General features: G+C 43.7%; 1 protein-coding gene across 1 annotated transcript; it reads left to right on the top strand.

Moving 5' to 3' along the window:
• Positions 1-7,822: 7,822 nt before the first annotated feature.
• cnr1 (cannabinoid receptor 1) lies at positions 7,823-12,909 on the top strand. The gene is made up of 2 exons (XM_071412235.1): positions 7,823-8,213; positions 9,716-12,909. The coding sequence occupies exon 2, from the start codon at positions 9,766-9,768 to the stop codon at positions 11,170-11,172; it is 1,407 nt and encodes a 468-aa protein (XP_071268336.1). The 5' UTR covers positions 7,823-8,213; positions 9,716-9,765; the 3' UTR covers positions 11,173-12,909.
• Positions 12,910-16,197: the final 3,288 nt, after the last annotated feature.

Here is a 16,197-nt window from a genome sequence, read left to right on the forward strand (position 1 = left end):
TTCTCTAATGATTGCCTCGCCTGGTTCACCAACTACTTCTCTGATCGAGTTCAGTGTGTCAAATCGGAGGGTCTGTTGTCCGGGCCTCTGGCAGTCTCTATGGGGGTGCCACAGGGTTCAATTCTTGGACCGACTCTCTTCTCTGTTTACATCAATGATGTCGCTCTTGCTGCTGGTGATTCTCTGATCCACCTCTACGCAGACGACACTATTCTGTATACTTCTGGCCCTTCTTTTGACACTGTGTTAACAACCCTCCAGGCGAGTTTCAATGCCATACAACTCTCCTTCCGTGGCCTCCAACTGCTCTTAAATACAAGTAAAACCAAATGCATGCTCTTCAACCGATCGCTGCCTGCTCCTGCCCGCCTGTCCAACATCACTACTTTGGACGGCTCTGACTTAGAATATGTGGACACCTACAAATACCTAGGTGTCTGGTTAGACTGTAAACTCTCCTTCCAGACTCACATCAAACATCTCCAATCCAAAGTCAAATCTAGAATTGGCTTCCTATTCCGCAACAAAGCATCCTTTACTCATGCTGCCAAACATACCCTTGTAAAACTGACCATCCTACCAATCCTCGACTTCGGTGATGTCATTTACAAAATAGCCTCCAAAACCCTACTCAATAAATTGGATGCAGTCTATCACAGTGCCATCCGTTTTGTCACCAAAGCCCCATATACTACCCACCACTGCGACCTGTACACTCTCGTTGGCTGGCCCTCGCTTCATACTCGTCGCCAAACCCACTGGTTCCAGGTCATCTACAAGACCCTGCTAGGTAAAGTCCCCCCTTATCTCAGCTCGCTGGTCACCATAGCAGCACCTACCTGTAGCACGCGCTCCAGCAGGTATATCTCTCTAGTCACCCCCAAAACCAATTCTTCCTTTGGACGCCTCTCCTTCCAGTTCTCTGCTGCCAATGACTGGAACGAACTACAAAAATCTCTGAAACTGGAAACACCTATCTCCCTCACTAGCTTTAAGCACCAGCTGTCAGAGCAGCTCATAGATTACTGCACCTGTATATAACCCATCTACAATTTAGCCCAAACAACTACCTCTTTACCTACTGTATTTATTTATTAATTTATTTTGCTCCTTTGCACCCCATTATTTCTGTCTCTACTTTGCACTTTCTTCCACTGCAAACCAACCATTCCATTGTTTTTTTAGTTTTTATTTTACTTGCTGTGTTGTACTCACTTCGCCTCCATGGCCTTTTATATTTTTATTTATTTATACATATATTTGTTTGCCTTCACCTCCCTTATCTCACCTCACTTGCTCACATTGTATATAGACTTATTTTTTTTTTCACTGTATTATTGACTATATGTTTGTTTTACTCCATGTGTAACTATGTGTTGTTGTATGTGTCGAACTGCTTTGCTTTATCTTGGCCAGGTCGCAATTGTAAATGAGAACGTGTTCTCAATTTGCCTACCTGGTTAAATAAAGGTTAAATAAATAAATAAAATAAATAAAGACTAACGGAACAGTGGCTGGAGCCCGGAAAGGGAGTAGGACATGCCGTAGAGACGCTCGTAGTGGACAAGATTTTGAGGGAATTACCAAGGGACTTAAAAAGAGTCATGGGGTAAGCAAACCCGTCGTCAGCCGACGACATAGCCCAGGCTGTGGAAACATACTGATCTACATGGGAGTTGTTAAAAGGAGGACCGGAAGGACTCTGCCAAGCCCGTTCCCAGACTAACCCCGGCACGTCCGTCACCGAAACCCACTCCGGACGTGGTAGAAGTCATCACCCACACAACAGGGTCGGTGCTATAAATGCCAGTCTCCGGACCATTATGCCCCACAATGTCCCAGAAAGGACGAGTCCATGGCCACCGAGTCATTGCTACCCGTTCCCACGCATCCCGGTCCGAGAGGGCAGGATCATCTCTGTTGGTTAGCAGAAATTGCTCCAGCCTCAGAGATTTTAGTTCGACTAGAAGGACGAGACGTGGTAGCCACTCTCGACTCCGGAAGTATGGTTACATTAGTGGAGGAGCAGATGGTGACCACAGCAACACTGCTACCAGACAAAGTAGCCGTGTCCTGTATCCATGGAGACACCCACTATTACCCCACTGTGAGTCTGTCCATTCTCACCCTGAAAGGAAGGTGCACAATCAGGGCGGGGAAAGTACCCCAGCTGAAGGTGCCATTATTGGTCGGGAGAGACTGTCCCCTATATATGGCGCTTCGGCAGATGATGTTACGCACCGGACAAAGGGTATCAGGTCTCTCTATCACACACCAAGAGCCGGGCCACTGCAGGAAAGCAGAGAAAGAAAAAACCCAAGTCCAAGCCCAAAGTAGTAGCCCTACAATAAAACGTAGCCTCGGCCTCGTCCTCTGGAGCAGGGGAATAAATACAGACCCAACGCCTCCGACAGCTGTTCCAGGAAACCTCCGATGAAGACACCTGCGAAGGGTTATATACGACGGAGGAAGGAAGGAGCAACCAGAGGCTAAGGGCTATATTTGAAGCCCCATCAGAGGAGGGAACATGGAAGGGAATCTCCTCGGGCACCCCCGACGGGGATGGGGAACAACCTCCCCACCCCTCTACTGAGGTCGACCTGCCGCAAGAATTAAAGAGACAGTTCGGCACCTCTCAGCATAGAGACCCAGACCTACGGGATGCCATGAGGAAGGTGAAGGTGATCAATGGGAGAAATGTTGACGGGAAGATGAGCCCTCTCTTCCCTACTATGCAATCAGGGGGGTCTCTTGTATTGGGTCGTGCAACAAAGGGGGGGAAAACAGGAATTACTAATGGTGCCTAGACCATACAGGGATACTGCCCTACAGCTAGCTCATTCCCACGTCCTAAGAGGACACCTGGCACGGGACAAAATGATCAACAGAATCATGCAGAGGTTCTATTGGCCTCATGTCACCCGAGATGTGCCCAGGTATTGTAGGACGTGTGCTCAATGTCAGCGTATGGTCCCACGGCTACACCTGCGTAATCCTTTGATTCTTCTCCTCATTATAGAGACCCCCTTCGAACGCATACCTATGGACCTCGTGGGACACCTCCAGAAATCCGCCAGAGGACATGAGTACATCCTGGTTGTGGTAGATTACGTGACCAAGTTCCCAGAGCCCATACCCCTTTGCAACATGTCGTCAAAGGAGATCGCCAAGGAATTGTTTATGCTGTTCTCCCGGGTGGGCCTTCTCAAGACGATTCTAACCAACCAGGGAACCCCGTTCATGTCCCGGTTGATGAAGGACTTGTGTCGGTTATAACAGGTTCAACAGATACGCACAAGCATATTCCACCCGCAGACAGACAGTTTGTGCGAACGCCTGAACAAAATGATTAAAAGCATGTTGAGCAGAATGGTGTCCAGAGTCAGGGAAAAACTGGGACATGCTTCTGCCCCACTTAATGTTTGCCCAGGCGTCCACTAGGTTCTCCCCATTCGAATTGCTCTACGGCCGGCCATGTCGAGGGATCCTCGACTTAGCCAAGGAGACCTGGGAGGCCCAACCATGCCCATTCTGGTCAACGATAGAACATGTTACCCTGATGAGGGACCGCCTGTTGGCAGTCTGGCCCATAGTAAAGGAACATATGGAGAAGGAGCAACAGACTCAAGGCCGGGCCTACGATAAGTCAGCGACACCCAGGGAGTTCACCGTGGGAGAGAAAGTGATGGTACTCGTGCCCACGGCCGAACTCCGCTTGCTGGCGCAGTGGAGGGGGCCCTGCGAGGTAACGGAAAGGGTCTCACCGGTCAATTACCTCATCAAGCAACCGGACAGGAGGAAGAAGGTCCAACTCTATCATATCAACCTGCTGAATAAGTACCATGGGAGAGAGGAGAGTGTGGCTTTGATGGCCGTGGAGGATGAGGAAAAAGAGGAGGCCCTGCTACAGGTGTGCTGTGGCCGAACTCTCCTGCCGGAGCAGTTGAGATGGCTAGACAAGCTGGTTACGCAATTCGGCAGGGTATTCTCGCCCTTCCCAGGACAAACAGATGTCCTGTTTCATCAGCCCGGCAAGAAGGTGCATACCCGGCCTTACAGGATTCCTGAGGCCCGCAGAGTCATCGCAAAGAACGAGGTAAGGGAGATGATGAGGGTGATCGAGCCATCTACGAGTGAGTGGTCCAGTCCCATAGTCCTGGCCCCCAAACCCGACGGTAGTATGAGGCTCTGCAACAACTTTGGGGGTGTAAATGCCATCTCTATGTTCGACGTACATAGACAATGTGGTCATCCACAGTGAGGACTGGGATAGCCACCTCCTGCTACCACAGGCGGTGCTCGTGAGCCTGGACTGACAGGGCTGAAAGCAATCCAAAAAAATGCTGCCTCACAAATCTCATCAAGAAAAACCTGCCAAACTGTGTGGTGTGGAAGGATGAGACGGAAGACGCCTTCCAGTTGCTAAAAGAGAGCCTGTGCTCTGATCTCGTCCTGCAGGCTCCTGACTTCTCCCAAGAGTTCATTCTGCAGGTAGACGTCTCAGATACGGGGCTTGGAGCCATCCTAGCTCAGGGGGAAGGCAAAGCAGAGAGGCCTATTCTCTTTATAAGTAGGAAGCTCAGTGATCAGGAACAGAGATATGCTACCTTAGAGAAAGAGGCCCTAGCCATTAAGTGACCTCTCGATTATCTCCGGTACTACCTACTCGGGTGTAGGTTTTCCCTCATTACTGACCATGCTCCCCTCACGTGGATGGCCGTTAAGAGAAACAATAACAACAGAATAGCCAGAAGGGGACACACCACCTCTTGGGAATGGCCACCACGTCCGGATCCGAACGACCACCCGAAAGGAGCTCTCCACAGACGGATCGTTAAGGCGGTAACACACCCGTGATTTATGTTATAGTTTAAAGATACTCTCCTTATGTTCCTTGCCCTTGTAAAGAAGGAGATTTGTGTTTTCCTTGGGAGATCATCCTTGATAGTGTTGGAGTGTTTGAGAGGGAAAAAATACCTCAATAGAGAACTTTTGTCAATTAAGAATACCTGCTCCTGACTCGTTTAGTCCACCTTTCCGTTTTAGAGCAACCTCAAAGTACTTGGTCCGCTCACATCTATGAAAAACCACATATGAGAGTAGCTTCTTTGTAGGTCCACCACAGTGGCGGTTGGTGCCGTTTAAGATAAGGGAGGACAATATTTTTTTTTATGAGCATGGCCTTATTTCTATTACAGCATATTGGATGACTATCATTCATATTCCATTCACCTAGTTAAAAATAACATTGATAGGTTCAGGCTACTGCAAATTTTCCCTATACCCATCATGAGGTTGCCACAACCTAGCCTGTGAATTAAAGTTTACAACGTAGGTGCACACAGGTCCTCTCACCTTTTCCCTTGACTTGTGGACTTCAGTGCACAACACATCAGATGTCCGTGACCAGGCGAAAAAACCTTTCCAAGGCAAACCTTTATATCATAAACGCTACACACAGCCTATATCGTTGTCACAATATTAGCTAAAGTAACATCATAATCACATAGCTAATAGAACTAACGCGTTAGTAAACCCGCTACAATCATGCAGCACCGTGTACAGCCAGTAAGCAGTTTAACAGTTACACTGGCGGTCCCCAGTGGCAATAATTAGTAAAACTAAAAAGCTTACCTTGACTGGGAAGAGTTCCGGTGTTGGATAGTCATAGCCTGCTAGCTAACATAGCATCCATCTATTTGAGCCGGGTGTTTGAGTAGGCTAAACTAGCTAGTTGCATTTGATAGCTAAGTAAGTAGAAGTTGTTTTTTGTGTACAAATTATAGATAGCGCTCTCTCTCTATTGCTCCTCCTTCATTTTTGAAGGAATGAATCTGTTCAAAACTGTTCAACTATTGTCTTTCTCTCTCTTTGAGTCAGCTCTCACCACATTTTATGCACTGCAGTGCTAGCTAGCTGTAGCTTATGCTTTTAGTACTAGATTCCTTCTCTGATCCTTTGATTGGGTGGACAACATGTCACTTCATGCTGCAAGAGCTCTGATAGGTCAAAGGAGGTCCTCCGGAAGTTGTCATAATTACTGTGTATGTCCAATTACTGTGTATGTCCAGTCTCCTGAACCATGAGCCTCCTAGGTTTTGTATTGAAGTCAATGTACCCACAGGACGTAGCATAGCTGTCCTTCGGCTGCACCATGGTGCTACCCTAAAGACTGCTGTTGAGGCTTCTATGTACCTTCGTTGCAAAACAGTGTGTTTTAATCAATTATTTGGTGACGTGAAAATATTTTGTATAGTTTTATACCAAAATAATAACTTTTTTAATGTTTCACGATCTTTAGGAAATTCACTGAGGAGGATGGTCCTCCCCTTCCTCCTCTTAGGAGCCTCCATACTCCACTAAGGCTCTACCACAATGTCACGAAAGTGTTAATGAAATGCTTAGTACTTACTTTATGTTTAGTTCAATAAAGTTTTGAATTCCGTCTCATATAAGTTTGACGAGCACACTGGTCACCCCGATCCAGAACATCAGGTACTTCTCGTTATATCTGTGTGTATAATGAAAAAAGGAACACTAGTAAATGGGTCAAATGAAAAATTATAAACCAAGAGCTCATTTTTTATTTCAGCCTGTCACGGCTGGCCTAGCTGTCACCTGCCGCCCTCAGCCTATTAAAACATAATTTAGAGCTGTGTTGACTGTAGAGAACATTGTGGACACTCACTACAGTCTCCTGGCCCAGCCACATTAGTGATTAAACCTGCTGTCACAATACTAAGAGAGCCTCTCTCTCCATCTCCCTCTCTCTCTCTCATTGCTGAAGTGGCAGACAAGGTTGTCACGCACTGGCGAGGCCGCCTATGTATTCGATGTCCAATTCTGTTTTTGTTCTGTTTTTCATGTCTCCAACCGACCATTCAATTCATTCTTCCCCTGCGGCTGGCTTAGGATGCAGAATAAAATATAAAATTCCACGCATAAGAGGTTGGTCCACTCAATGATGACAATGGACAATGAAATGGAAATGAATCCATTCATTGTCTGTGCTTATAATCATGATTAAAGTCATACAGAGGGCCAGCCTTATAATTCATTGCAGTTAAATATTATTTTTTTTCTAATTGGGCAGGCTGTTGAAATCGCAGTGTTTCCTGAGGGAATTTCAAACCTTCTGAAACTCTGTTACAGTATTCTTCCCTGTGCTTTTTGAGGTCAATATCTACAGAAATTGATCTTAAAGACAGACTGAAAAGACAGACTGAAAATGTGCTATCCCACCAGCAATGTTCTTAATCAATAACATGACTGTCTGAGAAGAAACAGATAATGTACCTGAAGAATGGCAAAACATGGCCTAATGATGCAAATAGCCTAATGATAGTTTGACATGCTGTGCTACTGAGGAGGTCATTCACAGCGCTCCTATGGCCCAGTTCATGAACACACACTGACTAGGTTACAATGCATGGTAATTTATATGCTGTGTGTTCCACTGTCTTTAAAACACCCAACAGATCAATCACTGGTGGGATTCACAATTAGCTTGTTTAATCCAAGATTTTCATTCGATAAAGATAGTAATGAACAATAGTTTACCAGATCAACCAAGTTAAATTTCAAGAATATTGTAAATGTCGTTTTTCATTATGACAAATCAATGACAGTGAAATTATGTGAAAATGACTGATTGTCTTATACAAAGCCTATCTGTAAGTGAACCTATTTGAGCCATAATGCACTGAACCTGTAACAGTAGGCTATGTGCAGCTGTCCTTTTGTCCAAATGCATGGGGTTTGGGGACTAAATCCGTGTTTTTATTGTGTCTGCATGCTCCCTTGTTCTTGCACTTGACGGCACCACAATCCCTGCACTTGATTATAGAAATCTATGGATAGCGCGTTTCATAGCACGTGATGTGGCTTTCTAAAGCGATGCTTCATAAATACGCACATACAAAAAAAAAACTCAGACATCGCAGCAACCAGAACTTTAGACCAGTGCGAAGGGCGCACATGAGAGCGCGGATGCCAAAGGAAATTAGCGCCCATCAAGAAACCTTATAAACCAATAAATAACCACTTAGATACATATACATATATTTTCTATAAAATGTTAAATGTTTTTACCTTTCCTTGTTTTGATGATTAAATTTATATTTATTTAGTCAGGTACAGCGCGTCAAGGTTGGATTAATGATTGGAGACAGTTTGGTTGGAGGGAAGTCTACACCTGGGCGAGCAATGTGAAGGTAAATACATGGTTTTGTTGTATTTCATTTACCGTTTTAATTCAATAGGGAATAATTTCCCCCAAATTACAGCGTCATGTATAATTAAATGTATTGGGATTTATAAATTATTTAGGCCAATGTGTCCTAATTCAGGACTCTCATTCATTTCACAGTACAAAAACGCTATTATAGCCTACATTTGTATTGACATCAACACATTAACCTAAACGTTAACAAAGCCTATACAATGGCATTGAATAGTAGATCTATAATTAATTTGAAAAATAAAAGGTGAAACCCATTGAAAGAACAATAACCAATTTAAGGGAAGCCTATAGTGGTGAAAGTGAAACTAACGTTTACAAAGTAGGGCATTTAGCCTATTAGTCTAATATTGTGAAATTGTAAATGCAGTTAAAAGTTAAGATCATGAATTTAGGACTCTTGAAATACATTTAGTAAAATTTAAATCAATGTTATTTTATTCACTTTTAGATAACAGTATACCCCATCAGCTTCGGTATGACTGCATCTGTGTGCACCATCCTATGGCGACTACTAAGCATGAGAACGATGGCACAAAAGAACAGTAAATGGAACGTATAACAGGAGCCGTGTTCAGTGATCTCATGTATTCAAACATGAACAAAATCGACCGTCTCCTGTTGCACATGAGTTATCTGACAGGAGTGGAATTTTCTCTCTGTGTGACATGCAGGGCAATGGCTTATCCTTTGCCCATCCTTTGCCCATCCCTAATGGTTAGCATACTCTATCAACATTTATTTTAAAGAAGGCTGCCCCTCAGGCTAATGATTATCCTTAGATAATTATAATGTAATATAATTTATAGAATGAGATATAGCAGGTTGTAGTTAAAACACCCTGATGATTTTGCTCATTCAAGCATTGTGAGAAAAACCCAATCTAAGACATGGTTTAATTTTGGCCACGGAATATGTGATTCAGTGCCATTCAATGCTAGTTAAACTGTCATAAAAGAGCATCAAATAACATTCAGCTCAGACACCCATACATACCCCACAAGACATGCCACCAGGGGTCTCTTCACAGTCCCCAAGTCCAAAAAGAATTCACGGCAATGCACAGTATTATTCAGAGCCTTGATCGCATGGAACTCCCTTCCATCTCCAATTACTCAAGCAATAAGCAAAACTACCTTTACAAAAAGATTAAACAACATCTCATGGAACGGCGGGGACTGTCAGGGGACACACACAGACACACACAGACACACAGCATTTTTTGAGGTTGTATTGTTTGTATTATTATTTTATTTGTTATTGTTTTATTTATTGTTTGTATATGGTGGTATTTTTTATTTGTGTGACTGTCCTTGTCTATTAGTGCACCAGTGTTTTGTTACTTGTCATGTTTTGTGTTTTTTGTGGACCCCAGCAAGATAGCTGCTGCCTCTGCAAAAGCTAATGGGGATCCAAAGAACAAAAAGAAAAGCATAATTATGTCTGTCCACAAATTTTTCTCTCATCATTTCATAGGTTAACCAGGAATCATCTTAAACCGCAGTGTTCACCTCTCAGGCCCAGTCATGAAGTCTGTGCTAGATGGTGTGGCTGACACCACCTTCCGGACTATAACATCTGGACTGCAGTACCTGGGCTCCAACGATGCCAGCTATGATGACACCACCATCAACGCTGACTTCACTAAGGGTGGATTGTCCGTCCAGAAGCCTCTCTCTGCTTTCCTCAGTAACTCTTTCCCAGACAAAGTGCCTGGAGATGAGGAACTCATCCTCAAAGGTATTCCATTCTTCCCTACCAATGCCACAGACCTGTTTGGCAACCGGAGTGGTTTTGGAGATGAGGGAACCGGAATCCAGTGTGGGGAGAACTTCATGGACATGGAATGCTTCATGATCCTTACCCCTAGCCAGCAGCTGGCTGTGGCGGTGATGTCACTCACCCTGGGCACCTTCACGGTGTTGGAGAACCTTATCGTGCTCTGTGTGATACTCCAATCCCGCACCCTGCGCTGCCGCCCCTCCTACCACTTCATAGGCAGCCTGGCTGTGGCCGACCTGCTGGGCAGCGTCATCTTCGTCTACAGCTTTCTGGACTTCCATGTGTTCCACAGAAAGGACAGCCCCAATGTGTTCCTCTTCAAGCTGGGTGGAGTCACCGCCTCATTCACAGCCTCTGTGGGAAGCTTGTTTCTCACTGCTATAGATCGCTACATCTCCATCCACAGGCCCCTGGCCTACAGGCGCATCGTCACGCGGACCAAGGCTGTCATCGCCTTCTGCGTGATGTGGACTATCTCCATTGTCTTCGCAGTGCTCCCTCTGCTGGGCTGGAACTGCAAGCAGCTCAACTCGGTCTGCTCAGACATCTTTCCGCTTATCGACGAGAAGTACCTGATGTTCTGGATCGGGGTGACTAGTGTGCTCGTCTTCTTCATCATCTACGCCTACATGTACATCCTGTGGAAGGCCCATCACCACGCCGTGCGCATGCTGAGCCGCACCTCCCAGAAGAGCCTGGTGGTGTACTCGGCGGATGGGACTAAGTCGCAGACCATGCGCCCTGAGCAGACGCGCATGGACATCCGCCTGGCCAAGACACTGGTCCTCATCCTGGTGGTGCTGGTCATCTGCTGGGGCCCTGTGCTGGCCATCATGGTCTACGACCTGTTTTGGAAGATGGATGACGATATTAAGACAGTGTTTGCTTTCGCCAGCATGCTCTGTCTGCTCAACTCAACCGTCAATCCAATAATTTACGCCCTGAGGAGCAAGGACATGCGACACGCCTTCCTAAACTCATGCCAGGCGTGCCGGGGCAGTGCCCAGCAGCTGGACAATAGCCTGGAGTCTGACTGCCAGAACAGGCACATTGCTGCCAACAGGGCTGCAGAGAGCTGTGTGAAGACCACTGTGAAAATAGCCAAAGTGACCATGTCTGTCTCCACTGAGACATCTGCAGAAGCTGTCTAGCTGGTCATCATCATGTCACAGCGATATTGCGTCACGAGATGGGGATGGACCTTCCACAGGATGTAATGAATTACACACATAGCTAAATGCTTCAGCGGTTCATTACTTAATTGTTTTACGTTCATGAGGTGTGCCAGTATAGTGTTCCAGTGCCTAAGTGCCAAATAGATTTTTTAAAGGTGATGAAGACAGTGGATGGGGACTGTTGGCCATAGACTTCATGATGATCAAACAGTAGAAGGCTTAGCATATTTTTGTACTGTGAATTCAGGTTCTGAACCAATGATATATTCATTCATGGGATAATGGGCTAATTAAGTTTTTGATTAGAAGTAGGTTTTAATATGTTATCAAGATGTCAATATGTGTTCCATAAAGAAGATAAATCATTTAGGCTTTGAGAAGCCAGAACAGGCATTGGCTTTGTCCAGGCATTATGTACAAATATACAGTGTTGTGTGAAGAGTTCCATTTTATTTACATAAGGGTCTAACTTTAATTTTAATTTACTTAAGACATGTAGGATCCATAAAGCGACAGAGGAACTGTTGCCTTTGTATTTTCTTTTTATACCTGTCTGAGTTTGTTTATTTATTTTATACAGAAATAACTAACAGGAAATAAAATCTGACCTGACTCTGTGTAGACAGCTCCCTTGACTGTTTGAGTCATCTTTCATATAGAAGCTGGATGAATCTGAAAACCACAGTCTTCAATTTAATGAAATAAATGTGCCATTTGAAGCCATAATAAGCTAATCTGCTTTAAATACTTGTGAGATGTGTTCACTAAGTCAAAAATCTACAATGTCATTATAAGGTATTCTGCCTTTCATATCTTTGTCTCTACTCTTGGCTATAGTGGTATGTTTTCAATAAAAATGAATGTATACCAAACAATTGTACAGTGTTACATACAATGCAGTTCCAAAAAGTTATTTAATTATGAGTCTGTCTTTAAAACAGTTTGTCAACGCAACAATGTATTGTATGGCTAAAGCTTAAGCACAGGTCATAAACATTTAAATCTGGTTGCAGTGTGCTGACCACACTACCATAATAATCATAGAACTACATGCAATGGATTGAATTCAGATGACTTTTAAGTGGATTTAATTGAATTCAGTACAGTTGTGAATAACCTTACAACTTGATGTTAAAAAAATCTACCTTCTGTTCAACACCTCATCAAATTGTGTCAGTGTTACCATAAACATAACTTAGTACTGTTGATTAGGATTCTTTTGACATTTGAGGAGATCACAAAAGCTACCCTAGAGTAGACATACAGCACAGCTTTTAGATCAACAGAACAAGAAGATAGCCTGTCTGTCAGTTTTTAGGTTGACTGCAGTTCATTCTTATCAAAAGCAAGCCTTTCATTCGTTAGCTGACAAAACATTAGAATGAGTCTCTTACCAGTGTTGATGAAAATTGTCATTTTCAATGATATTATATAGGACTTTTAATCTAGAACTATCACTCAGTTAACATTGTTCTTTAGACATGTATCTTGGTGTGAAACTACTACCGACAGCTGTTTACCAGTATGCTTTGCTGCCTCTTGTAATGTTGAGTGTTGGAAATCAAATGTCAAACTGTTAAGTGGCTTCTGTACAGTGGTGGCATCTAAGAAGTCTGTGGGGGGGAAAAAATATGCGGTATTCAACTGTTTCTTTTCATATTGCAATGTAATGTTTCCAAGCTTTTGAATAAAGTCACAGCTGGTTATCATGTCTTCTGCCCAAGTTCATGATTATTTGATGAAAAGCTGTAGGCTAGTAGGTATAGTGTGTTCAGCCTACAAAAGAGAAGAAAATCGCAATAGAACAAATTTGATAAACTGTAATAAGTGACCCCAAGGTCTTGTTCGAATAGCACCCTTCCTTCCTCACTTCTTTTAAGTAATCTCTGATAACAAGTCGTTAGATCTGTCACAAATAGGTGTAAGCAGAGATCCACTCATATAACGTATACAACCATACACCCATAGCTTATACACCTACACCAACCATGTCAGGTACTGTATGTTAATACTCCGTCTCAAGAAGGCTATAAGGAAGGACACTGAACAGAAATCTATTTTTTCCCAAGAATAGAACGCTATGATGCAGCCTGCAGAAGTCAGAGAAAATACACTTTTTGGCTTCGTGGAGCAGAGCTGTTGTGAAGGACGTTTTCAAGGAAGTGCGTTTGTGTATATACAGGACCTTCCGCTCCCACCTACCATCAACCAATTATGTCAATGTGGAGCTATACAGAGCCCTCCGCATTGTTACAACATTTGAGAGGGCATGGTGATGTGGTATGGAGCTTGATTTGGCCTCTGCACCTCTCTAGAGGCTCCGCAATCGCGTCACACCCCCATACAAAGCCTCTGAACACATTTTTGGATCAAGCATAAGTTGGCTTTAAAGGGAAGCATGGAGTCCTGACGCTTTCTCGCCCTCTTGTGGACGATATACAACACTGCCCTCACTGTCTCACATCACAGGATGGGAATTTCCCAACAACTCTTCATTGTCCACCTTATAGGCCTTTTTGGAAGATAGTTCATCAGAACAGGCCTGCTATGATTACAATCCTGCAGGATGAATAATGATAATACAGTTGTTATAATACAATACAATATAATACAATACAGTTGTTATAAACTGAAGGCTTTAGGGTTGTACGTATAAAGCACCTCAGATTGAGTGCTGATCTCCAATCAGTTCCCACTCTCCATGTAATCTCATCCATTGTGATCTAAAAATGGCAAAACTGATCTTTAATTAGCAATCATACTCTAAGACGCTTGATACATAGGGCCCCCTACGTGGGACTTTGAGACAGTGCTATACATATTATAAACAGACAAGCCTTTTTTGAACCGTTCAGATTTACAGCTGAACAGAGACATATGAACGAGACAATGCTATGAATAGGATTTCATAGGATGTCAGTTCCGGTATAATCTCTCGTGGACAGATTTAACGGAACATAACTGGTAGGCCTACCATAGAATCTGTTGGGGAGGAATGGGATGAATGAGATAAGGAGCAGCAGTTCCGGTGTTTGTTCTCTATGCTGCGGCACGGCACGGCAATGCTCCAAGTCTGGAACCAACAGGACCCTGAACATCTTCCACCTCCAAGCCATAAGACATCTAAATAGTCAGTTGAATAGTTAACCAATAGCTACCCGGACTATCTGCATTTACCTTTTTGGCACTAGCTCGTTTGACTAATCACAAATGTTACTGTTTATTATCTATCCTGTTGCCTAGTCACTTTATCCCTAACCATATGTAGCCTACATATCTACCTCAATTACCTCGTACTCCTGCACATCGACTCGGTGTTGGTACTGGTACCTCATGTACCCTATGGCGATTTTAGGTATGTAAATCTTGTTGGGGGGGGGGGGGGGGGGGGGGGGGGGCATGGCAGAAAAGCCACTACACAACGCAACACTAAACAATACATTAATTGCACTATAACGGTGACAAACGGTGCCCGCAAACTGTTAGGGCTTGCATAAAGCTGTCCCAACAGCAGTGTCCTGGCAGCAGTCCCAACAGCTTATCACTGCTACACCTGGCTATCAGCGGAGCCTTGCCTGGCAGTGAAACAGTTCATTCAGCCTCATTTACTGCCTTTTAAAAAACATAGCTGATATGGCTGACTTGCTTCAACAAATGTGGTTTCTACTGACAATTGAGATGTACAAACTATGGCATAAGGGGACGACAAGCGGATAAGAGGCAATCCGTAATTTCGATTAAGACATTATTGAGTGAGCTAGGACGGACGTGGTCAATATAGCTATTTGTTCAGCACTTTTGAAATGTACAGCGACAGAATTCAGAACATCGGCCAATCTTACAGTGTTGTACACCAAGTCAGAACCGTAGAATAAATAAAGGGGGCAAATAAGCAGACAATGAAAGCTCTTACAATATTCAATGATTACATTTCTCTAAAACAGGTTATAGGCTACATGTGCACCACCAAGTAAGAACAGTAGGCGAAATGAAGGGAAAATAGACCAAATTATTAGGGTGAGGCACATGGGCTACAAACAGCTTACTACACAACATAGACTTAGTATTACTTTCTTAACTAGCGTATACATATCTCCCTGGCATATTACATCATTTATGCAGCAGCATACATTACATGTTTGGACTCAAAGTCCGGCATTCTCTGGATTTATGGTGCTTTCAAGACAACTTGGAACTCGGTACAAAAACAAGGTTGAATCATGGCCAATGTTGAATGTTTATAATTTTAAGCTTGGAAAAGAGACCCTGGGACCACACAGCCACTCCACTGAATAGCAGGCTAGTGATTGCTTTGCAATGCTTGCAGTTAGCTACTGATTCCTTCCAAACTACTAACTTGTTGAATTTGCGATTTCCAACTTGTTTATGTCCAATAGCAGATGAGCACTGATACGTTTTATCTATAATTTCTCTTCATTTTTTCTCTTCATATGGCAAGGATTAAAAAGGATTTGCCAGTAGATTGTAGACTTGATTCATGATGATGACTGCTAGCTAAGATTTTGAAAGTATCAAAGCTAACGTGATTTGGAATCCTTTTATCTGTGGCCAATTACCTTGAGCCTTCTTGGATGGGCACTTCTAATGTAACTCTATGGCAGCACCCAAGGGGCATGAATTTTCGAGCTCTACCCTTAGATTTGGTGGTGACATAGTGTCCCCATGAGTGACAGAACACTGAGCCAATCACGTCACAACTAGAGAACATTACCTACCCCTACACTCCGTATTTGCTGTTGGCTGCCCCACCACCACAGAAAGCACTAAGCTAGGCTGAAACTCCTGCATTTTGGAGCTGCATTACTCAAGAAAGCAAAAAAGAGACCATGTTTGTAAACGGCCTTACAATGAATTTTTATATATTTTTTTACATTGTTTGCAAACTGATATGTGACACATATTAATGCTAAAGTAACATGTAAAACAGGCAACCCCAAAAAACAAACAAAAAATATATTTATTTTATTCTGCCCTGAATGA

This window comes from Salvelinus alpinus, chromosome 8 (assembly GCF_045679555.1).
Source record: "Salvelinus alpinus chromosome 8, SLU_Salpinus.1, whole genome shotgun sequence".
NCBI lineage: Eukaryota > Metazoa > Chordata > Actinopteri > Salmoniformes > Salmonidae > Salvelinus > Salvelinus alpinus.